This window comes from Strix aluco, chromosome 1 (assembly GCF_031877795.1).
Source record: "Strix aluco isolate bStrAlu1 chromosome 1, bStrAlu1.hap1, whole genome shotgun sequence".
Taxonomy (NCBI): domain Eukaryota; kingdom Metazoa; phylum Chordata; class Aves; order Strigiformes; family Strigidae; genus Strix; species Strix aluco.
In genome coordinates this window covers 51,311,284-51,336,196 of record NC_133931.1, presented here as the reverse complement: position 1 = coordinate 51,336,196, position 24,913 = coordinate 51,311,284, and the positions used below count along the sequence as shown (strand labels likewise).

General features: G+C 38.9%; 1 protein-coding gene across 4 annotated transcripts in view; it reads left to right on the top strand.

The window, feature by feature from the left end:
* Positions 1-24,913, top strand: part of TTC39C (tetratricopeptide repeat domain 39C) — a 43,034-nt gene that overhangs the window by 13,119 nt on the left and 5,002 nt on the right. For 3 of the 4 annotated variants that reach the window (XM_074820641.1, XM_074820646.1, XM_074820652.1), the window contains 9 exons: positions 860-974; positions 4,382-4,736; positions 6,067-6,235; positions 13,516-13,609; positions 14,454-14,561; positions 15,056-15,165; positions 15,855-15,978; positions 18,386-18,483; positions 19,395-19,499. In XM_074820641.1, coding sequence (XP_074676742.1) covers positions 860-974; positions 4,382-4,736; positions 6,067-6,235; positions 13,516-13,609; positions 14,454-14,561; positions 15,056-15,165; positions 15,855-15,978; positions 18,386-18,483; positions 19,395-19,499 — 1,278 coding nt within the window. Of the gene's footprint in view, positions 1-859; positions 975-4,381; positions 4,737-6,066; positions 6,236-13,515; positions 13,610-14,453; positions 14,562-15,055; positions 15,166-15,854; positions 15,979-17,688; positions 17,794-18,385; positions 18,484-19,394; positions 19,500-24,913 lie in introns of those variants that run through there. The other variant, XM_074820657.1, reaches the window with a different exon arrangement.

Genomic DNA, 24,913 nt, shown 5'->3' with positions numbered 1-24,913 from the left:
ACAAGATGAATAATAAATCTAGAAATCAAGTCAAATATTTTGCTTGGATTTCCTGATTATCATAAAATACTCAGTCAGGCAATTCCTCTTCTAAAGCAGCAGGTTGTGTTGATGTTGGTAATTATTTTTTTAACACCTCAAATTAGTGACCTATTATTTTAGGAAGATTGTACCATGTCTAATTCAAGCTAACTTTAATTCATACATGCTCTAGTAATGTTCAAAAGTTGTGGCACTTAAACTGCATAGTGCTGTGTGCCAGGCATATTCCTAGGGAATTTTCCTTCCTTGATTAGATTTTTCATTCTAAATAATGAAGGAAGAATAAAGCACGCAAATTAAGAACTAGTTAATGTAGTAATATAGAAACATCCACTGAGTGGCCTGCCTAGTGTGATATAGCAGAGCTACAGCAGAAGCAGCCATTTCTCTTCGATATTTAGTTTACTTGGTAAAAAGTATTGAACTTGACATACTTAACTCTCCGCTCTTAAGACACTGTATTTTCCCTGCCACTTGTCGTGTACTGCTTTCTGTGCTCTTTCTATCTAACATCTTAGTTGCATGTCTGCATTTGGTGATAATTAAATGAAATTTAAATGAGTATTTGTAGAATTTTAAGAAAAAATAGTTGATAGTATATATGTAGAATTTCCCTGTTTATTAAGTAGGATTGTGCTTGATGATCCATCAAAGAAATTTTAGCATAGTTCTGCACTTCAAAATGCTGAGCTAATTTAGTAGCAATATTACCACTTGCAGTTAATTTTGGATTATTTAATTTGTCAGATTTAGACTAGCATTCTGTACTATCTTTGTTAACATTTTTGTGTGCTCTGTGTTTGTATATTCCAAACAGGTTGATGGACGAAAATCTACTCTATCCATGATAGACCGTCTACAAAGACAAATAATTGTAGCAGACTGTCAAGTCTACTTGGCTGTGCTCTCATTTGTAAAACAAGAGTTATCAGGTGTGCTGTGGCTTTAATGTTTAGATACATTTTTTGCATGATATCTTTTAAATAAAGCTTGGTCATAAAGTGGCAATATGACTATCAGTAAAGATGATTGTAAGAAAGAGACAGTTCCATTTGAAACATTCCAAGATGGTATGTGCAGAGGTATTGTTCTACCTTTGTCTAGGTAGTTGTATCATAAAATGAGTTGGATTGCTACAGATTACAGCTTTCTGCTTTCTTCATACCAATAATCATATTCAACTGATTCTCCTTAGATAGGTTGGAATACGCTGCATGTTCCCATAGAGGCATTTGAGGAGTTGGTATGAAGATGGGTAGCATCGGTGTGCTTCATGTGGCCTGCAAGATAAAAGAGGGCATAGGTCCAAGCCACTGCGAAAATCCTAATGTCCCATATGCATTATGTTCATGACATCTCACGGAGGTGACAAACTGCCAGTGAAAGTAATTTTAAATGAAGTGTGTTGAAGATGGAACTGCTGAATCAGTTCTTATTGTCTGGTCACCAAAGTGTGTCCTTGCATGCCAGAGAGGTTAATCCTGTTGTGTTGAATACAGACCTCCTCATCTCAGCTGCAAAGCTGTTTCTAATCTTCTCTTCACATTCCTGGATCTCTTGCATAATCTTAAAGCATGTCTTCCTCCGTCAGTTTATAGAAGATGTGGTTAGGGTCATACACAAAGTGATCACGTTCCCAGGTTCTTCCTAGATCTGTGAAGACAAAAAGATGGCAGCCAGACCAGATTGTCAGTGAAAAACCTGCTGATCAGCTGAAAGGAATTGGAGAAATAATGTTTAGATTATTTAAAATACCACAAAGATCTTCGGTCAAAGACACAATGCTTTCTGCCATGGGCAGGACCATGTGCTTGGTTTCTTCCAAGCCATGACATCAAGAATATGTTTAGTTCTAGCTAGCAGAAATGCAGAGGGTATTTCTATCTACTGTGTGTGTAGTGCTACAGAAAGACTTTCTTACTATTTTTGATGCAGTTCTGGATTTTCATTTGTGGGTTGTTTTTTTCCCCCCCCTCTTGAAGCTTTTTTCTTATTTCAGTATATATTCTGCAGCTGCATAAGTGAGTTGGAAGCTGTAGCTGAGGGTGATGTCTGTTCCCTTTCTCTCTTGTCTGCTGCTGAGAGAACTGAAGTGGGTAGCAGAGTACTGCAAAACATGCAGTATATTTGGGTTACTCTGAGTAAAAAATATTCCTGAAATTTTTAGTTAAAATTCCAAGTGGTTAAATGCCACCTCAGTGACTGCTAGTTACTGCCATTGCTGAACTGTTGGATCCGTTATTTCAGGTTTTTTGAGTCTATTATCTTTCTGATTATGTATAAACATCTTTTGTTTTTATCATGTTTCTGTACAGAAATAGCTACCAGATTACTGAAATGAGTGTGACTTATAAAAAAACCATTTTTTCAGAGGCAGACAAACATTTCTGATTAGTGGATGGGTGAAGAATCCTTGTGTTTTTCTTCCTGAACAGATTGACAAGAAGCATATGATGACACACAAGCTGCTTTCTCATATGCCTAACACATTTTAGATTTTCTTTTCCACCCTCATGGGTGTATTACAAATAGTTTCATCATAAAGCAACTTACATTAGCTTCCCACAGCAATATTGGACTACCTTTTCTTGATATTTACCACTGCTGTCATGGATCTGACTACTTTCAGAACGTTGTGCTGGGAAATCAGCTCAGTGATTGGGCTTGATGTAATTTTCACGTTTAAGAAGTCAGAAAAACATTATTTTAATGTGTTAGACTGCTTTCTCTTAGTATATCAAATCTATTAGGGTTATGCTGTGTTAATGACAGCACACTGATGGAAGCAAAGCCTAAAACTACTTTTTTCCACATCATATCCTTTCCATTTGATGCATGCATCAAAACATAGTTAACTATTAGCAGAAACACTATCTGTAGGATGAGTAAAATGTGGGGTTTTCTTATTTGTCTGCTCATTGCTATGCATAGTTGTATGACCACTCATCTTGTGGTGAACCACGTAACTTTTAAAATATTCTGTGCAGCCAAAAAGTGACCTAATTGCTTAAAATTGAAGTAACATTAGTCTTGTAATGCAGCTGAATCATGGCAGGGCTTTACATTTTTTTTATTGTAACACTTTAATATGGAATTCAAGATGGAAGATTTTTTTTAATATTTTATGTTGACAGAACCCTTCTGTCACAACTGAGAATACAAATTTTGCAGTCTTTCTCAGTGTGATTTCTTAAGACTATCAAACTAGTTTCATACAACAAGAATCAAAAAAGAGGTAGTCTAGTCTGTGATGATGCTTTAGAAATGGTTTATTTGTGATTGAAAGGATTTTGTCAAAGATGTCAAAGGCTTATAAAGAGTGGTTTGTATTAATAGCGTTTTCCTTTTCTTTGATACACCCCACCTGTTGTGATCTAATTCTGGCATCAATTATAACACTGATCTCTGCAAACTTGTGTTTAGAACACTGCTGCTATAACCATGCTCTTATTTGCTCTCATTTTTAGTTAACTCCTTTGTCCCTGCAGTTCCTAACTCAGGGCTCTTATCACAGACAAAATGTTGGTGCCTGCTTTATAATTAACATGTACAAGTATATTCTGTGTTTGTTTTCTGTTACCACAAGGATGTGCTATCGCCAAGATGAATGCTTTGTAAATAGACAGGTTGGACATCTTCATCTTTTGGTGTCATGCCTTTCTTTACCCTCCTTTAAAGAGGGTAATGAGGCTGAGAATTCTCTCATTCTGAACTGAGAATTCTCAAGACCAGATTTTTAAGGGAAGTTTAGGTACCCAGCTTGCATCTGAAATTGAGGAAGTTAGGCAACTGTTTTAAAACCATAAAATTCATGCATTTTTTTTCTATGATTTTCCCCTTAATTATAAGGCGCTGTGTTCATATGAGGGGCAGAGAATTGGTGGTGTTAAATCTTTTTATCTAACCCAAAGGAAGGGGTTTTCTTAGTATTTTCCTATCAACTGTCATTCAACGTCATTTGAACTTAAGAGGTGTCATCTCTTTGAGTTTTGCTTCTCTGTTTGCCTGGGAGCCGTTTCATCTCCTCTCTAGTGGAGCTGAATCCAGCATTAAGTTCTTGATTTCTCTTATTTCTTTCTGACAGTTGTTTTGCTACATGGCTGAAGAAAAGTCCTTTTGCGCTGCATGCTGTTTTAAAGTGTCTGGTTGAAAAGCGCTTAAGTTTCTAGTGCCCAGTATGAAAGACCTCTTCGAGAGGACAGTAGTTATGACAAAATCCTTCATACAATAAGTTAATGCAAATAGAGAGCATCCTGGGATTTGTGAAATAACATTTACTACTTGCTATGTTCTGCTTCTGAAATATATCTTTGAAATATTTTTTTCCCTTGATTTTTAGCATACATAAAAGGTGGGTGGATACTCCGAAAAGCCTGGAAAATTTACAATAAGTGCTATACGGACATTAATACACTTCAGGAAATATATCAGAAGAAAACAACTCAGGAATCCTTGACTTCTGATGCTGCAAATGATAATCATATTGCTGCAGAAGGTGTAACGGAGGATTCGCTAAACAGACTGAAAGGTGCTGTTAGCTTTGGATATGGACTTTTTCATCTTTGCATATCCATGGTGCCCCCAAACCTGCTCAAAATCATCAACCTGCTGGGTTTTCCTGGAGACCGCCTACAGGGGCTTTCTTCACTGATGTATGCAAGTGAAAGTAAGGACATGAAGGCCCCTTTAGCTACGTGAGTAGCTATATTGAAATGCTTTGGTAGATAACTTAGTACTAAAAGTAAGTAACTGGAAAAAAGTCAAAACCAAAAAGTCATGTTGTTTCAAAGGAAACAACAGCAGGTAAAATAAACTTGTAGTTTGTTGTTTAACATGCCATGGTTTAGTAAATTCATCACTTTAATAGTGTATAAGATCTCTCTGCTGTTAGTTACTTACATGTATTTGGGGTTTGTGTCAGTATTTTGCTGTATTCTTGAGTACCTGCTATTCTAATGTCTAGTAATTTATATGCCAGCAGAGTAAATAAAAGCATCCCCTGAAGGCTGAGTGAACTTACCTGAGTTATATTCTCTGCTGTGGAGAGCATACTATTTTGTATGAGTCATTGATGTCACTTAGCTGTTTATCCTTACTATTAGCCAAAGATCTCTTCCAGTTTTCTTTTGGTTTTAGCATCTGAGTAAAATGGGATGTTCCTTTATAGTCTTTTTAGAGGATTATTTTTTGTGTACTCCTTTTCCCAAGCCTTCATACTGCATTCAGGTCTATTTATGAGGTGAAAGGTTAGCCAGACCTAATTTAAACTGCCCTCATAAATGAGTTTATTATTCCATTATCTCCAAATTAATGCTTTTATTACTGGACCTACTGCAGGTACCATCAAATGTCACTTTTGAAACATTGACAGCAGAGCTAAAGTCTCTTATGCTTGAGGAGCAGAGTTGGATATCTGATTGATTAAGAAACCTTAAGATTAAATGTTCCTGTAGATTTGTTCTTTCTCCTTTCTGGGGAAGAAAAATGGTATTTTTGCAGGTGTTTCCTCCTTCAGATGGTCCTGGAAATCTTTGTGCTCTACCCTTGTTTCCAGGAGCAATGTAGGTCATGTAGATATCTGCCCTTCTGAACACCGGATGCATTTCTTTGACATTGATTTCAAGTGTGTCTGCTGATGTGTGTTTAGTTCTGTTGTTTGTTTTGTTTGTTTGGGCGGGGGGGGGGGGTTTGCCTCTAATGAGCAATTATCTTTCAAAGTTTTCCTGTGGGTTTTTCTTTTTTTAAAATCTACAGACTTCTGAAGGCTCAACTGCTTTGATGCTGTGAGCTTGATTGTTACTTTACCTTTGGGTACTGTGCACTGAATTGTATGTTCAGGTGCAGTTTAGGAGTACATTGATGTGTGGCAATAGTATTGTGTCTGTTTTAAAGCCAGGTTGTATAAGGAAGGATTCATATCTTTCTTTGTCTTTCAGAATCATTTAAAAATACGCCTGTGTAGAACGTTATCGTTAAATTTCTGTTTACAAGCTGTAATCCTTTTTATTCTTATGTTTCTTTCAGATTAGCTCTGTTGTGGTACCACACAGTTGTTCGTCCCTTTTTTGCCCTTGATGGCAGCGATAACAAGGCAGGATTGAAAGAGGCAAAAGAAATTCTTGCAAAAAAAGAGTCTGCTTATCCAAATTCTTCTCTGTTCATGTTCTTCAAGGGAAGGATACAGCGATTAGAGGTATTGCATGTTTTTCCTTTTGACAGATTTCTCCTCCCCATCCTTTGTTATTTTATGTTTTTCTGATGTGATCGAACTGGGCAAGCTTCAGCAAATTGTGACTAAAGATATAGATACATGGAGTGATAAGAAGATGGGATTAGCTCCTTCCTAGTTTCATATGCTAAACCTGCTCTTCCACTCTTTCTATCTGAATTAATGTCACTTTGAAATTCTTTTTCAGCTACTTGATACGTTTGTAGGAAGCTCAAAGGAAGTGCTTTTGGTCACTCATGAGTTTCTTGTGGTATAAATAGCTATTTCAGTTTTGCTTGTCAAGCTAAAATCTGGGTATTATCTGCTGAGTACATAGCATTTATCTTCCCCTTTTCATTTTATGCAGTGTTCATATACAGCTAATTCTCTCCAATAATTTCCCTCAAATAACTGCTTTGGCTTTTAAGAGGTCAAACCAGGATATTTTCTGTTGCTAAGGGTAGGCTCTGACCCAAGCACAAATGTATTCACTGAAAATGTGTTTGTGAATGCTATTGCAGAGTGTTACTCAAACACTGCAGTAGCCTCATGGTTTTTGGCTGAGTTATTCTTTAAGAATCTGTGATAATACAAAATGGTGGTGAGTACTTTAAACTACTCATCTCCTAGCTGCTGCTTTTATCAGACCAGAATATTTCCAGAGCAATTACATTAGCAAGAAAACTCAACACAAAAGCACAAACCCTGAATGTACAAACCCTTCATCTCAACATGGTAATTACAAGAGCTAATCCAGATCTTGATGGTCGTTCTTTGCTAGGGTTTGCAGTTAACTTTCTCAAATACAGCTTAATATTTTGAGGGAAGTAGCAACAGTAACAGACAGAGGGGCAGGCTTCAGTGGCCTATCAGATTTTGCAGGCATATTCTTGCATGGGATTTGGATGTTGGTTTTTTTGCTGTCTCTCTGAAAGCAACAGTGCATTTGGGGAATTGCACTGTTACAGGCAAGCTGTCAGTGTTTGGGAAGTATTTCTGTTTTCCAAGCAGGAAAGATTTTAATGGTCTTTGGTCAATTTTATGCATATTCCATTCTTATGTTAAAAATCAAATTTGTTAGGAATAGCTACACAATGAATGCAAGTGCAGTTAAAAATGTAAATATGTTGATTGCCAGAGTATGACTTGGCATTGGGAACTCTTCCCCCCCCTCCCCATTTAGCATAATGAGGAATAAAATTCAACTGATTCTTCTGACTTTCAGGGCAAGCTAGAGCAAAAGTGTAAACATAAGTTGTCAGTAAACAGTATGTTTCTATGTGTAAATACAGAGGATAGGTTTGGGATGAGTTGCCAGTTCTGTGTAGTCAGTCCTCTTCTGGAGTACTGTTATGTTTCAAAGGAGAGTTCTTAACATGTTACCTTTAAGTATTTGTGCATTAAACGGTGCAGTATATAGATACCAAAGTTTAGCTCCAAGTGAAATAATTTTTGCCAGAAACAGCGTGGCCATGTTAACCAAGTTAGTTAGCTTAGGCAGGCAGAATACTGTGCATTATGCTATGTAGCCATACCCTTAAGTCAGCAGAAAACTTACTGGTTGCTAACAGGAATTAAAATGTTGCTTTGCTATTCATGTATTTGTTTGCATGAGAGCTCCTCCATTCAGCAGCCTCTTCCCCCTGCCCCTCTGTCATTCCTTTGTTGTAAGTGGTACTGTATCACTGAGGCTTTTCTGTGTCTAAACGTTTTAGTTAAATGTCTAGGGCTCTTCTGTAGGCTCTGTTCAGAATTTACAAGCTTAATTGGCTCAAATGTTGTTGACATAATAATGAAGGCAGATGTGTGACTGGTGGCAGTGGCATGGGGAGCTGCACTGGATTTCTGCACAATACACTTGTGGTTACACGTCTCGAATCTGGGCATTGGTCTTACAGCATCCATTGTACACTCTGAATCAGAAGTGCACATATATTCTTAGATTACAAACTAATATGCTGAGTCGTAATTTCTGCATCATGTCCCAGGACAGGTGAGGAAAGCTCCTGCAAAGCCTGGGAAGTGCTTATATGGCCTTCCTTGAAATTGTTAAAACACAGGTAGGTTTCGGTTCTTTCCGCCAGGCGTGGGAATGTTATTTTCAGATGATTTACTGAAATTGGGAAGTCTGTGCTTCGACCTATATGCACTTAAAAGTATACCTTGAGCTGAAGCTTATATATTTTGTAGTGTATCGTGTATCATCTATCATCTTTTAAAAGTTCTGTGATAAAATTTAAATATATGTAGATGATAGGCAGCTTAGATGTCATCAGAAGACCTTGTGTGTTCTGAAAGTACATATCAGTAATTGTAGGCTTTGTATTAGAGCCTACTAGCACTCAGCCCATCAGATTATTTTTTTTATACCCTTTGATCCCGCATACCTTTCGTGTAACTTTCAGCTGATGGTATATTCAGCTTCTATTCTCAAGTCTGCATACACCTATGTATCTGTATGTGTGTATTTTTTCTTTTCTATGGAGAAAGAAACAGTAAGGAGCATAGTTCAGCCATGAACACCTGGAGGCAGAAGCAGTAATGGAAGACTGGACAGTGAGACACAAATCTGACAAAGGAGAAAATTGCAAAGGCAGACAGTTGAGAAAGGAAGATTTCCTGGTAACAGTGCTATGAAAGACAAGTGAAGAGCATGTGACCTTATAATGTTTTGTGCACTAAAAAGCACGTATGAATATTAGTCAATAAAAGCCTTAACAGACTTAGGTTTTCTAAGAAGTAGCCTTACAGGTACTATAAACATGGACCAAGTTATCTTTCAGATTTTTTCCCAGATTCACATTTTTGAGAAGTCTGAAAGCATTTGGAGACTATTGAAAATAATGAGTTAAGGGAAAGGAGGATGATCTGGGAAAGCTGGAATGAAAGTGCACCATGAAGTTAAAGGTTGCAGTGGTAGGCTGATCAAATCTATCTTGGTTTTTTAAGAGTAGGTTAAGAGACTGTGTATTAAAAGTAGCGTTTTTCCTGACTCTTACATAACTCAGGCTGTTTTTATGGATGTAACTATTGCTGTGCTTGACTCATGATTGTATGGTATGTATTCCAGACTCACAGGTATTTCTTTGTGAATGTCTGACTGTTTCTATCTTTGAAATACTTTGAAACTAAAGCTGATAATGATGTTTCATGTAAGGTTAACCTACTAAAAACAAATGAGAGTAACATTTTTGTACTTGTGCCTAAAGGGTACTTAAAAATGTAATTAGTGTAATAGCTGCAGAAACTCACTGGTCTGAAATCCAGTTTCCGGCTGTGCCCTTGGGCCTTTCTTGTTACTGTGAAAATAAAAATATTGCCATCCATTTGCTAAATACGTATTGTCTAATATTATAATTGTGTTAATGAATACCAATTTACTTTTGAAACTGTGACTTAGACTATTCAAGTGTGATATTGTGGCCAGTAGTGAGATTGACATGGTGGTAGCATGGGAGAGGGCAGAGTAAAAAAGGTGGTGTTCTGAATCTTATGTATTTCTGCTTTTCAGCTTGCAAGTTTGATTTCTTTTTTTTTTCTTTTTTTCCTGATCAACAGCACTTTTTAAAAAATCTCCATCTGCTTTTTTAGGTAGTACAAATCACCCCACTCAGAAATAGTTAAACAGATTGATAGCTTCATGTGCAGAGTGGTAAGGGTATAAAGCAAAAACAAAGTGTGTGACAAAATCGTGAACTAAGCAAGATTGCTTCTCTTTGATTAGGCACAGACTCTGGGTGTGTATATATAAACAACAAGGAATCTTGGGCTGGGACAAAGAACTCCAGTTCTGAGGCTTGATCTGTAGAGTTCAGTTCTAGGTGCACGTTAAGAGTGAAGTACCAAATACTGCAGCTGACAGGCAGAACACCAGTGGTACATTCAGGTGTGCTGCAGGGTGTTTGATGCCCAGTCTGGTGGAAATGTGCAGTGGTATTGTGGGCTTAAATGTAATGCTGACAAGTACTCTTGCTTTTTTGGTTACCTTTGGTAGACATATTGGTATCAGTGGTATCATTCTTAGAGGTGGGAGGGTGTGGCATGGACAGTAGACTGAGGGCAAGAGTAATACTAAGAATTGAGAAGTCTTAAATGCATTTTCTGAAATAAAGTCATAATGATGTCTTAAAGAAATTTTCAGAGCTTGTGTAATGTCAAGGTTTATTTTCAGGAATTGTGCTGGCCTCTCTAGTTACTTGTTCTAGGCTATAAAATACGGAATACTAATTTTACTCTGTTTTGATTTTTGTGTTTAGGGAAAAATGGGTGTGTGTGTGTTAAGGAATAGAAAATACGGGCTTTGAAATTTCCATATAGTGTCCTCCAGTGTAAATGGTCCCCTTTTTAGATGTTGTTTGCTGGTTTCCCCTTAATCATGAGCGTGACTTCTTAAAAGCTTCATAGATTCATAGTGCTGACTGAGAATAGAGAGGTCCTGGAAGAGGGAAAGTGTCCTGACATTTCAGAACAACTCTGTGGGGAAACATGTCAGCTCAGGAAGCCGCCTTGGCTCGGGAAGCTCTGTAGGTGCTTAGTTGGCGGGTTGGGGTGTTTTTGGTTTTAATTTGAAGGTAGGAAATGCACTACTATGGTTCTCACGTTAGCTTCACTAATCCTCTTTATGGTTATGTAGTTCTGTATATTACACATTTTATGGATTAATATTTTTTTGTCTTTGTATTATGTCTGAGAGGCATGAATGATGCCTGTTGAAGGAATTACAAGTGTGTGTGTGTGTGTATATTTTTAAATCTCAAGAATACCAATTTCAAGTGTCAGCCAAGATGTTATCTTGCAGACTCTTGGGACTTTACAATTTTTTGTTTATTCTCTGAAACAGTAAATGGATAGTAATCAATTTTAAGAGTTAACACTAAGAGTAGAAATTCATATTCCAGTATGTTGTCACAATCCCTGGAGATGACTGAAACTTTAATTATTAAGGAATGTCTCTGAAACATATTTACTGAGCTTGATGCTTAGGGAAAACTTATGCAGATGTCAAAACACTTGAGAGATCTAGATAGCTAGAGAAGTGGATTATAGAAGATTGAATATTCAACTAACTGGACTTGTGTATTGCTGTGTGTACTTCATGTGCTGCCCCAGACTGGTGTATGGCGTTGCAGGCAATGATGTAATTGCCACTAGTCATTGTGTGGAATAACATGTCCTACAAATAACTGATTTATATTTTCAAATGTTTGTAAGGTTTTTTAGGTTTTTAGAAAGCAAAGTATCTTCACAGAGGACTAAATATTTTTTTTTTTGCATTTTCCTCAGAAGCATTCAAAACATAGATTTACTGAACTTCTAAACTTCTTAGCGCAAAAATAAAGTTTTAAGCCAACATTATTTTTTCTGTAAGACTGGACTCCTAACACTTACTTTCCAGGAAGTTGTGTTGGGACAATGCAGCATTAGTGGAGTATTGCGTGGTGGAGAGAATGTGTTGCTACAAAAGTAAACAAAGAGTACATTACTCAGGCTCCCTGGTAACTTTGAGGGCAAATGTAACTCACCTGTTTTTCTGTGCAGTGTATTCTTTTGTCATGCCAGCAAGCATCTTAGTCAAATCACCATTCTATTTTCTAAGTGTACAGTGTTTATATTGGTACAGCTGTGGATCCTTTTGCTGGCAGTTGTGCTGTCTTGATGCAATATATATGATTTAAATTGTTCCTTAGCAACTAAAACAGTTTTCCCTGATGAGACAAAGAAAATCTAATAAAATCACTTCAGAGCTCTGTGTGTGTGTGGTCTTTAGATACAACGCTGCAGATTTTTGCAGGAACTTTTGAATTCAATTATGCTTGCATAAGTGACAGGTTTGCTTTTTCAAGGGTTTCTTTCATGTACATGCTTAGCCAGGAGAGTGGCTTAAAGATTCTTCTGGTTTATAAATTATTATACTTTTATGTGAGAATAAATATAGGAACACTATTAAGTGGGTATAGGCCACATTGGCATGTGTAGTGTGTCTGTGTATAATACTAATTAAGGGGGAGGAGTGCAAATCAACATTTGTGATGTGATGATTGTTATGGAGAAGTCCCATCCTAGACTGGGAAAACTAGAAATTAAGGTAGTTAAATTACCATTCTAGTTCTTGCAAAACTGTCAGCCTCTTTTTGCTAAGCTGTTGGTAACTAATCATTTTATCACAATGTTTTTTTATCTCATGCCTTTTTGTCTTCTTACGTGTCATGCAGCATTTACAAATTCTCTATTAACTGTTGCTTAAAGTGATTACTGAGGGATGTGGAAAAAGGTGAAATAGTTCAAAATAAATAAACATTAAAGATTACCTTATTGTGCAGAAAGCTTAAACTTTATTGGCAGATGCTAAAATATATGACTTTTAAAGGTGGAATGACTAATAAGAGTAGAAATGAGATTACTCAAAAGCTTCTTGCACAAAACTAATGAATTTCAAACTTAGTGGCAAATAGAAGGAAGCCACTTGATTTTTAAGGTTGAGAGATGATCTGAACTGGCTGCAAGTTCTCAGTGATAGTTATTATATTATTAAACTCCTATACTGTCCCCCTCCCCCCTTTTTAAACTCTAGTGTTCTACATTTCTTTTTTCGTATGAAGACTTGTAGAGTGCAAATTCCTTACTGTATGTTTTAATTTTTACTGTTGCACGTGGTGGAACAGATTGTTAGTACCTTGCAAGCAAATGCTTTGCATTCTTGTCTAAAGTTTAATTTAAATCTAAATCTGAGTTTCTTCATATTACTGATTCTTACTTCCCTTGTCTCTTATAATTTGGCTTTTGTGTAATGTTTCATATCATGAATACAAAATATATGGAGCAATCTGTTCACTACAAGACCTCTTTAAGATGCTTGTTTATCATTGTAAATAAAGGCTTTGTCATAATTTGCCCATACTTCCATTCAGAAGTGATTCAGGTTGAAAGAGTTGGGGGGCGGGAAGCTGGCCAAAGGAATTGCAGTGTGGAGCTGATGTATTGAATTAGTATTTACCCTTCTTCAAACTGTTAACTCTGTGGTGGATTTTAGCTCATTTAAAATAATCTGGAGTCTGAAATGAATTTTGAGGTTTTCCTCTCAATGGGATGTTGTGCTTCTTTCATCTAATCAAACCAAAGGCTGAAATCTGTAAGACACTTCCATATAGTTATTTTTAAATACCTTTTAACAGAAATCTGAATGTTTTCTTTATCAGAATCAAATTATCCCACAAATTTTAAATTTTGGACATCTGAATTTTTTTTTCTTCTTTCACTTCTATTAGTGTCAAATCAATAGTGCCTTGACCTCATTTCATACCGCTTTGGAACTTGCAACAGACCAAAGGGAGATTCAGCATGTCTGCTTGTATGAAATAGGTGAGTTGGATATGTTTATAGTATAAATAGCTCACTTCTAAGTTTAGACTAACAACTTCAATAAACAAGCTGGATTATTTTTATTAGGATTTAAAAAAAGGTTTTAGAATACTGGCCTTTGTCTTGGATGGATTATGGTAATAATCCTGTCTTCTTGTTTGGACAAGTAGAATTCAACAGTTTACCATAATTTTAAAGTTTTCTGCAAATACAAGGTGATGTGAAATCAGAGAGTAGGCTATAGAATCAAGGTACACTGTTCACCTACTATTTAAAATGAGAAACTAATTAATCTGATTTGTCTGTGGAATCACTACTTCTGTGCCAAAAACTAATCGGTCTAGTGAAGCTTCACAGTTTGCAGGACCTATATTTCATGTTCATTTCCTTCTATCAACATATGCTATGTGTTCTTAGTTTGCATACAAGTCCTTAGAGTGGAGAAGATGTGTTGTTGCTCCAGGCTTTAAATGTGTCTTGTTAAGGGAACTTGTCACAGTGGGGAAGAATAAGGGAGCAAGTAGTAGCTCTGTAAGTTTCAGCATCCTACAAAATACGGTATTTACATTAAAAAAAAAAAAAGCTTTTGGTGTCTGTATAAATTTTTTTGTTGCTCTGAAGTGAGTTCATTGTTTCGTATGAAATCTTACAATTCAACGTTTCCCAGTAAATTTAAACTGGTCTTTAAATGTGTGTCATTGATTTGATTTGGTTTTAACTTTTCTGATTATTGTTATAATTGTTAAGCTAGCTCCAGCTCTCATAACAGACTCTGTTTCAGTAATGTTGACACCAAATTTGAATTACTGTGCTTTCTCTGAAGTTAAATTACTCTTGCTTTTAGGTTGGTGCAGCATGATAGAGATGAATTTCAAAGATGCATTTGAATCCTTTGAAAGGCTTAAAAATGAATCCAGGTGGTCCCAGTGCTACTATGCTTATTTAACAGCAGGTGTGTATATTCAATGTGTCGGATAAGTCATAAATCAGTTTGGAGGGAAACTTACTAGTGCACATAGTGCCTTCCACACTGCCTGCTGCTTATGCAGCTTTATGCCAGACTTGACTTAGATAATTTTGTTTGTTTATATAATGTACACTTGTGTGCAGGCACATGTGTGTGCCCAAGTACTTTCTCTCTCCTTCTGTCTCTCCTTCTAGATGTAGATACAGTTATGATTGTCAGTGGAGTGACAGGTCATATAACAATGTATTGCAAAGACTTAATAAATAAATCCTTAGAGGTTGAGTGATATTAGAAAAAGAAGTACTGTCTGGTTAATGATCACAGAGTTGGGGAGTTGGGATTTGCATGTCTGTCAAATCCCCAGTCTAGATCCTTTCTGGAAGTGAGTGTGTCTTTTTTTCCTGTGACCATATGATATCTAATCTTAATCTTTCCAGTTTCCTATCCCGGTAGTGTTAACGCATTTTTGTTTCTTACAGTGTGTCAAGGAGCCACTGGTGATGTCAATGGTGCTCAGAATGTGTTCAAGGAAGTTCAGAAGCTTTTCAAAAGAAAAAACAATCAGATTGAACAATTTTCAGTGAAAAAGGTTTGGTTTAGCATAGGCTGACTTGTTTCAGTACAGTAATTACACTTCGTAATTTTGTTGGAATCTTTACCAGTATTTAATTTTGGAGGATATATCTGTTTTCTGCTGTGTTGCTTCTGTAGAATTAGTGGGAAGGAATCAGGTGGAAAAACAATAGTGTCATGTATTTTAAGGACCTAGCAAAGGAAATGTGAACTAGCTATTCACTTTACAACTAAAGTAATTATTAAAGATAAAAATACATGATACTGTAGTTGCTTTGGTAATTTTCCTTCTAGCTTTGCTTTTCTTACTCCTTTTTATCTTGTCTTGTTTGTCAAAGCTTTAGTTCTTTTTGAAAGCTAGGAGTTGTATAGAAAGTATCTCCCAACTGATGATCTTGCAGATGTTACCGTTTCAGCATCCAGTCAGTGTCTACTTGGGATTGTGAAATACAATAAAACCCGATCAGGCTACATACAAGGAAGCTTTAATTTTGATCAATATGTAATCCCTTAAATTAATTGAAATATTTTGCTTTTTAGTCTTAAAAGTTTTTAAGTTACCACTGACTTTATTCTCATAAAATTGTTGGATGCTTTCATGAAAGAGTTAGAATTACTGTTTATGATACATTGTTTGTGAATATTATGTTCCCTCTAAAAGGTCAGATGACAGATCTCCCTTTCTTCTTTCTCCTTACTTTGCAGGCAGATAGATTTAGAAAACAAATGCCGACCAAAGAGCTCTGTGTCCTGGCATCCATTGAAGTATTGTACTTATGGAAAGCCCTTCCAAACTGTTCTCTCTCAAACTTACAGCATATGAGCCAAGGTATAATCTGGTTCCTTGACTTGACTTATTTACTTTTTAAAATCAGGTGTATAATTTTCTTCTGTTATGTGGAGTAGCTGATTGTTGTAGCATGAAAATTTAAACCTGTGTCCATGTGTCATAGCAAAACAGTTTGAGTAACAAAAGAATAGTGACCCATTAAGATTCAGTTTAATGCTTCATTTTTACCGTTTTTATAGGTTTTTGGGAAAAGTTTAACTGCCTGCTACATATAGTTGGTTTTTAATCAGTTACATTTGCCCATTGTTTCAAATGAAACAATAGCTTGATAGTTATTGTTCAGAGTCACTAAGCAAAATTTAACTTACTTAAACCTAGCTACAAAATGAAAAAACACAAATAACGAACCAATTCATTTCTGCATGTCAATTTTCATCTAAGAAGGAATATGTAGCTTGTGAGGACATGTATGACGTAAGGGTTCTGTTTATCGTTGGCGCGGGGATCATCTTAGTGGTGAAAGGAGCATTTTATGGTTGCTTCTTTCTTAGTCTGCAGATATCTTTGGATGTCTGTCACACGAAGCTTATGGTAGCAGTGTTTATCATGAAGTTTTCAGTACTCCTTTCTCCATCCGCTAATCAGTCTTGTTTGCGTTCTGCAAACAGTTTCAAGTTACTGCCTGCTCATTTAAAAAAATTGAAAAAAATGTCTGCCAGTGAGATACTTCCTTTTTTCTGTAATTGTGAAATTTGGATTTGTACGTGACTTATGTTAAACTAGAAAACTACCAGTCTTTGAGTTAAGAGTCAGGACTAGTTGTGGGGTTTTGTTCTGGTTTTAATTTAAGATAATTTGTCCATTTAAATTGCGTGATGGCAGTAGGTTACATTCAGATCCCTGGTTTTCTAGTCCCAAAGATAATGGTGAACGCTTTAAAATTAGATTTTCTTATGTAAAATTAGATTTCAGGATTTTTTTTCTGTCATTTGCTTTCAGAACAACCAGCTTTAGAGGTTGTAAAGAGTATGTATTTCTCTCCGGCACACTCAGAAGCAGCATAGATCTTCCATGTATAAACTTCTAGCCAGTGGTTCACATTTTAACGTGAGATAGCAGTATAGATTAAATTTCAGAGATACACCTCTTGCAGGTAGGACACTGACAGATGTGTCTGCATCAGCGATCCCTGGTTGAAGATTTTCAAGTGTTATTGCTATGTCTTATGTGTATCTCAAGAATGATGAAATGATAGGGGATTTATTTTTTATTTTAATTTTCCTCCTCTTCTCTTGAACAATTGGAGTATAATTTGCTGGGGTTAGTTTCCAGGCTTTTCCTCAGGGCAAGAAGTTGACTTAAAAATGAAGAAATTAATTTGTATCTATATGTATCTCTGTAAGTAAAATGCCAAATAACTTGAGACTTGGAATACAAGTGAGAGTTGACAGCCTTTGTGTATTGTGTAATGTCCAAATACTTCATGCAGCCAACTCTTAGTTATTCATAGGTGGCTTATTTGGGTTGTGGCTTAACTGTTGTGACTGCAGAGCTAGTTAAGATCAGGCAGGGTTTATGAGATGAGGTAGAATGTGAAGTTAATGGAGCTCTACTGCTCCAGGCACAGCAGTTCAGCTCCTTTTGAAGGGATTAAAAGCCCTGCAGGCCTCCCTGTGCCCCAGCCTTTCTGGAGGTGATGGTACAGACAAGTGCAAATAGCTCCTCATGGAACTGGCCTTGATTTAACAGAGCTGGCGCTAATAAGCTTGATCACAACGGAGCCTGATTCATCTGGAGATGGTTACATGCATCATGATTCAGTTCTTCCTGGAAACAGAGCTCTACTCAGCTGAGGTACAGGCTGTCCCTGGGTTGTGGACCAGCTAAGGTCTGGCAGATAAGCCTTATCCTCTCATCAGCACTCCGAATTGTGATGCCAAAATATCCTAGTCTGGGTTTTTAAGTCCGGTACAGATTTTTGTGCGTCTGTCACTTGGCTTCAGTTCAAAACAAATTGGCTTTGTCTGACCTGCTTGCCCTGTGCTCCTTGTAACTTGAACTATGTGTTTTTCTGTCAATATCTGGGGCAAACCAGTTTCCCATAATACCAGAAGGAGTTTTTTAACTTTAACCTTTTAGTGGATGTTTCATAGACCAGTAGAGAAATGGATTCTCTTCTAGTGAGAAGAACACACCAACTGCCTTTGACTTCAGCCCATTCATTCCTGTCAAGAATTGTTCTCACGAGTGTCAGGTTGCTTGATGAGGTTCATACAAAATGGATTGTATTTAAAAGAAGCCAAAGTACTTCGATTTATATTAATGTTAGTAGCATCTTTTTCTGATTAAGTTTAATCATCAGTCTAAAAGTCACCATAGACCACAACTCTTGTCTAAGGAAGGATTTCAATCCATCTTATTTGTTTACTGGAATCTTTTCATTAAGCTTGTCAGGATGTTGATGATTCATCAGCTGTTGGCTTGAGGAATTTGCTTCTTGGTGCCATACACAAATGCTTAGGAAATTCTGAAGATGCTGTTCAGGTAAGTTGTTAAATGATAATTTACACCATTAATCCTATTTTATGAGCTATTCTGCTAAACAGTAAATATTGTTGAGTGAGAGTGTTAAGCAAGCCGTTAGTTTTCAGTGCTATTGATCGTTCTGTTTTGTGAATTCCAACAGAGTATGTCAGGTTCTCTTTAAATCTTCTGGTTTAGTATGTCTTTGTTATATTCTGTGTTGTAAAAGTAATTGGCCATGTTGAATGAACATGGCAACTAAAGCAGCTTGTAGGAGCAAGAGTTAAGGAGAAGCTGGGAAGAAGAATGGAAACGTTCTTGCTTTGCTGGAATTACTTTGTCCAACAATGAAAATTCAACTTTAAAAAAAAAACCAGCTTGGAGATTGACCTTTTGAAACTGTAGGTTTGCTGCTTCTCCTCTAGACCTATTAGACACTGAGAGGTTTGATTATTAGCATATACCAAAGAAAAATTTTGCCACTGCTCCAGGCTTTGATCTGTAGGCGCAACTTTTATTTTCCTCCTTGAAATAGAATCCAATTCACATAATCAACAAGGGAGCTGATGCTAGCTCTAAATCTTTTTTCTTTTTTTTTCCTCTCAAGCATACCTTAAATAATCCAGGTACTTCATTTCTGATGTAAAGTTCCTTGTTAGATCTAATATTTTTTCAATAGGAAGTTGGAACACTCCTGAAACAATCAATATATTACTTGGTAAAAATCCAAACAAATAATTTGGCCTTGATACAGTAGTGTTGGTAAAAACATCTGGGTCCTTGCTTAAAAATCTCTACCACTGGAAATTTTTAATGTATTCTCATTTTAGCTTTGGGCTGATTTGGGCTTAAAGTTGAACTTCTAGGGTTTTTAAGTATCAAACAGTCAATTTTAATGAATTACTGCAGTCTTTTTTCTTTAATTTTTATAGTTCTTTCAGCGAGCTGCTAAAGATGAACTGTGCCGTCAGAACAACTTGTACGTCCAGCCATATGCTTGCTATGAACTTGGCTGTCTTCTATTAGACAATCCAGAGGTAATAGCATAACCTATTTTTAAACTCTTAAAATTAGGGTGGGGAGTCAACATACCACTATACAAACAATGAAACAAAGTTTATAGGTGATAATGTGTGTTAAGTTTAAAAAATTTGTTTTATACCTATCGTAAAGAAACTTACTACTTTTTGCAAACCAAGCAATGCAGTGCGATTTAGGTAACATCTTAATTTTTCAATATCAAGAGCTATAAGGACATTCTGAGGATCTTAGTGTATCTGTCAATAACACTGCAATGACTTGTTTTGTTGTTACTGGGTTTTGTCTTTACACAAAAAATAGAGCCTGAGACTCTCTAGGATTCTTCAGGGCAGTTGTTACATTCCTGACCATTAGTGGTGTCTTTCTCTAGCAGTAAAATGAACATCTCTGCAAACCTACAGCAAGCAGTAAAGCAAGAATTTTGAGTGTAGCACCACATTGTTTTGATTATTTTTTAGTACTTCACCCCAAAAAAGCACCAAAAAGACTTCACTTTTCACCTCTCTGATTATGCCATGATGCCCATTTTTTTCGTATGTGGCTTACAGAAACAGTATACTATAAATACTGGGGTATGGAAGTGCTTCTGTCACCCCTTAAGATGCAAAGACCTCTCCCCCCCCTTCGCTTGTCCTAGTGTTCCTGCTGCTGGTGGCAGCAGAGGCCTGGCAAGAATGCCTTGGGTAGACAGGGCTTTGTCTGCAGGTGGTACTTAGTGTGGTGAATGCCTGGAATCCTTTTCTTACATATTTAATTTCCTGTTGGATGCTGTTCAGACTCAAAGATCACCTGTAGTTATCCTCTCCAAATAGAATTTGATGACTTCCTAAAATAGCTCCATGTTTTTGGAATCAAAACTTATATTGGGAACAATATAGGATGTGTCAAAAGTCTTTTTACTTTGATATACTTTTTACCCTGGCACCCATGAAGCAACAGGAGCAAATGGAGGCTCCAAACAAGGCAGACAATCCCTCATCTGCTTGCTACCAGGTAGAAGGAGGGGACCTAAGAGATGGGGGAGGCTGGAATCAGGTCCCTGCTCACGGAGGCAGGAAAATCCTCTCCCGACCTCCCTCACCCTCCATGGTGTCCCTTCACAATAGATCTGGGGCCCTGGAACTTTTGAATGAAGAAGAGGAGGAGGAAGAAAATGAGACAAACAAGGAGGAAGACCAAGGTCCACCAAGGCCAGGTCGTTCTGGACCAGATATTAAAATCAGTTCTAAAAAGAACCCCAGAAGAGTCATTGTAGTGGGTGATTCCATTCTGAGGGGTGTCGAAGGCCCAATATGCAGACCGGACCCGATTCATAGGGAAGTCTGCTGCCTCCCTGGGGCCCGGATCAAGGACCTCACAACAAAACTCCCCGCTCTAGTGAGACCCAAGGACCACTACCCTCTCTTAGTTTTTCAGGTAGGTAGCGACAACATTACAAGGAGAAGTCCTAAAGCAATGAAGAGAGATTTCAGGGCCTTGGGGAAACTGGTTAAGGGGTCAGGGGCACAAATTGTGTTCTCCTCCATCCCTTCAGTTGTGGGGATGGATGAAGAAGAATACAGGAGAACTCAACAGATGAACTTGCGGCTCCAAGACTGGTGTTACCGACAGGGCTTTGGATTTTTCAATCATGGGTTGGTATACAGGATGGCAGACCTTTTGGCATTAGATGGGATGCACCTGTCCCAGAGGGGGAAAAAGATCTTGGGGCAGGAGTTAACTGGGCTCATTGACAGAGCTTTAAACTAGATTTGAAGGGGGAAGGGGGCAAAACACCAGCCCATCTGATGTGCATGTATACCAGTGCACACAGCATGAGTTACAAACAGGAGGAACTTGAAGCCATGATGAAACAGGAAAATTATGATGTTGTGGCTATCACAGAAACATGGTGGGATGTCTCCCATGACTGGAGTGCGCCAATTGATGGCTACAAGCTCTTTAGGAGGGATAGACAAGGAAGGAGAGGTGGTGGGGTGGCACTGTATGTTAAGGACTGTTATGATTGCTTTGCGTACAAGTGTAGTGAAGACAGGGTGGAGTGTCTTTGCGTTAGAATCGGGGGGAAGGCCAACAGGGCAGATGTTGTAGTAGGAGTCTACTATAGGCCACCCACCCAGGACAGAGAGGTGGATGAAATATTCTATAGGCATTTAGGAGAAATCTCACGATCGCTTGCCCTTGTTTTTGTGGGAGACTTTAACTTCCCAGACATCTGCTGGAAATACAACACAGCAGAGCAGGACCAGTCCCGGAGATTCCTGGAATGCGTGGCAGATAACTTCCTGATGCAGCTGGTGAGTGAACTGACCAGAGAAGGTGCCCTGCTGGATCTCCTCTTTGTGAACAGAGAAGGACTGGTGGATGATGTGGCAGTTGGAGGATGACTAGGGCACAGTGATCACAAAATAGTAGAGTTCTCTATTCTTAGAGAGGCCAGGAGAGGGGCAAGAACAACTGACATCCTGACCCCTTCCAGAGGGCTGACTTTGTCTTGTTTGGACACCTGCTTGACAGGATCCCTTGGGAGACGGTCCTGAAGGGTATAGGGGTGCAGGAAGGCTGGGCGCTCTTCAAGAAGGAAGTGTTAATGGCTCAGGAGCAGGCGGTCCCCAGGTGCTGTAAGAGAAGCTGGCGGCAGAGGAGACCATCCTGGCTAAACAGGGAGCTTTGGCTGCAACTCAGGGAGAAAAGGAGAGTTTACAGCTTTTGGAAGAAGGGGCTAGCCACTCACAGTGATTACAAAGAGGCTGTGAGGCTATGCAGGGTGGAAATCAGGAGGTCTAAAGCCCAGCTGGAAATTACTCTGGCTTCAGCAATCAAGGACAACAAGAAGTGTTTCTATAAGTATGTGAGCAGCAAACGAAAGACCAGAGAGAGCCTCCGTCCCCTGCTAGACGCAGGAGGAAATGTGGTAATAAGTGACATGGAAACGGCTGAGGTGCTTAATGCCTTCTTTGCCTCAGTCTTTAATAACAAGACCAGTTGTACTGAGGGAATCCAGCCTCCTCAGCCAGAAGACAGAGACTGGGAGAACGACGCCCCTGCATTCCGGGAGGAGATAGTCAGTGATCTACTGCATCACATAGAGACACACAAGTGTATGGGACCGGATGAGATACACCCGAGGGTGCTGAAGGAGCTGGCTGGGTTACTTGCCAAGCCGCTTTCCATCATTTACCAGCAGTCCTGGCTGACCAGGGGGGTCCCGACAGATTGGAAATTGGCCAATGTGATGCCCATCTATAAGAAGGGTCAGAAGGATGATCCGGGAAATTACAGGCCTGTCAGCTTGACTTCAGTGCCCGGGAAGCTGATGGAGCAGCTCATCCTGAGTACCATCATACAACACATGCGGGACAACCAGATGATCAGGCCCAGTCAGCATGGGTTTATGAAAGGCAGGTCCTGCTTCACAAACCTGATCTCCTACTACGACAGGGCGACCTGCTTATTGGATGAGGGAAAGGCTGTGGATGTTGTCTACCTTGACTTCAGTAAGGCCTTTGACACCGTTTCCCACAGCATTCTCCTGGCAAAACTGGCTGCTCGAGGCTTGGATGGGCACACGCTCTGCTGGGTAAAAAACTGGCTGGATGGCCGGGCCCAAAGAGTTGTGGTGAACAGAGTTAAATCCAGTTGGCGGCCGGTCACGAGTGGTGTCCCCCAGGGCTCGGTTTTGGGGTCACTCCTGTTTAACATCTTTATTGATGATCTAGACGAGGGGATCGAGTGCACCCTCAGTAAGTTTGCAGATGACACCAGGTTGGGTGGGAGTGTTGATCTGCTCGAGGGTAGGGAGGCTCTGCAGAGAGACCTGGACAGGCTGGAGCGATGGGCTAAGGCCAACTGGATGAGTTTCAATAAGGCCAAATGCCGGGTGCTGCACTTGGGCCACAACAACCCCCAGCAGCGCTACAGGCTTGGGGAGGAGTGGCTGGAGAGCTGCCAGTCAGAGAGGGACCTGGGGGTGTTGATTGACAGCCGGCTGAACATGAGCCAGCAGTGTGCCCAGGTGGCCAAGAAGGCCAGTGGCATCCTGGCTTGTATCAGAAATAGTGTGGCCAGCAGGGACAGGGAAGTGATCTTACCCCTGTACTCGGCACTGGTGAGGCCGCACCTCGGTTACTGTGTTCAGTTTTGGGCCCCTCACTACAAAAAGGACATTGAATTACTCGAGCGTGTCCAGAGAAGGGCAACGAAGCTGGTGAAGGGTCTGGAGCACATGTCGTACGAGGAGCGGCTGAGGGAACTGGGGTTGTTTAGTCTGGAGAAGAGGAGGCTGAGGGGAGACCTCATCGCCCTCTACAACTACCTGAAAGGAGGTTGCAGAGAGCTGGGGATGAGTCTCTTTAACCAAGTAATGAGCGATAGGACAAGAGGGAATGGCCTCAAGTTGCACCAGGGAAGGTTTAGACTGGATATTAGGAAGCATTTCTTTACAGAACGGGTTGTTAGGCATTGGAATGGGCTGCCCAGGGAGGTGGTGGAGTCCCCATCCCTGGAGGTGTTTCAGAGTTGTGTTGACATAGCGCTGAGGGATATGGTGTAGTTGGGAACTGCCAGTGGTAGGTCAATAGTTGGACTGGATGATCTTCAAGGTCTTTGTCCAACCTAGACGATTCTGTGATTCCATGATTCTGTGATATTATTGCCATTCTTGGGACAGATATATTCCTAATCTTGCACATCAGTGCGTCTTGGAAACCTAGATGCATACCATTGTACTATTTAATTGCAGGGGATATATAAGTAAAGTGATTTCAGTCATTTCAATTTCTGTAAAGCTTGTATGTGTTGACATTTTAGCTTTCACTCTGCTATGTAGTGAGGTTTCTGTTGTTCAGGATGAAGAGGATAATAATTGACCTGGCTTTCAGACTGTCCAAATGGCTTGGTGGTCAATACATTTGATCATTCAGGTCTTTGCACGTACCCTGCCTCCTAGGGACCCCAGAGTATCTTAAAGTAGGGCAACTTTTGCATCACTCTTGGTACTGTTTCCCTCCTCAGACATGTAACACTGCTCACTATTTGGAGTTTGTGCTGGTTATGTAGTACTTCCTGAATCAGATTGCAAGTTAGGGGAAGCGGTTACAGGGTAATGGCTTGAACTCCCACATCATTGTATGTAGTGTATAAAGTTGTTGGGCTAATAGTATCTCATATTCTTAAGATTCTGTTTTCACTTGGTTATAATCTTGTCAGATTTAATAGTCTGAGCTGAACCTTCCTGTTAAAGAGGGAAGGGAAGGAAAGGAAAATCTTTCAATAAAAATTATTATCACGACAAAGGACAAAACTAGAGAAAATGCTTTTAAAAATAATAGTTCTTTTTTGAAAACCCTACTGCCCTATGACTTAGAACTGGACCTTGATGCCTGGTAGGGATGTCTGAGTACAGTAATGT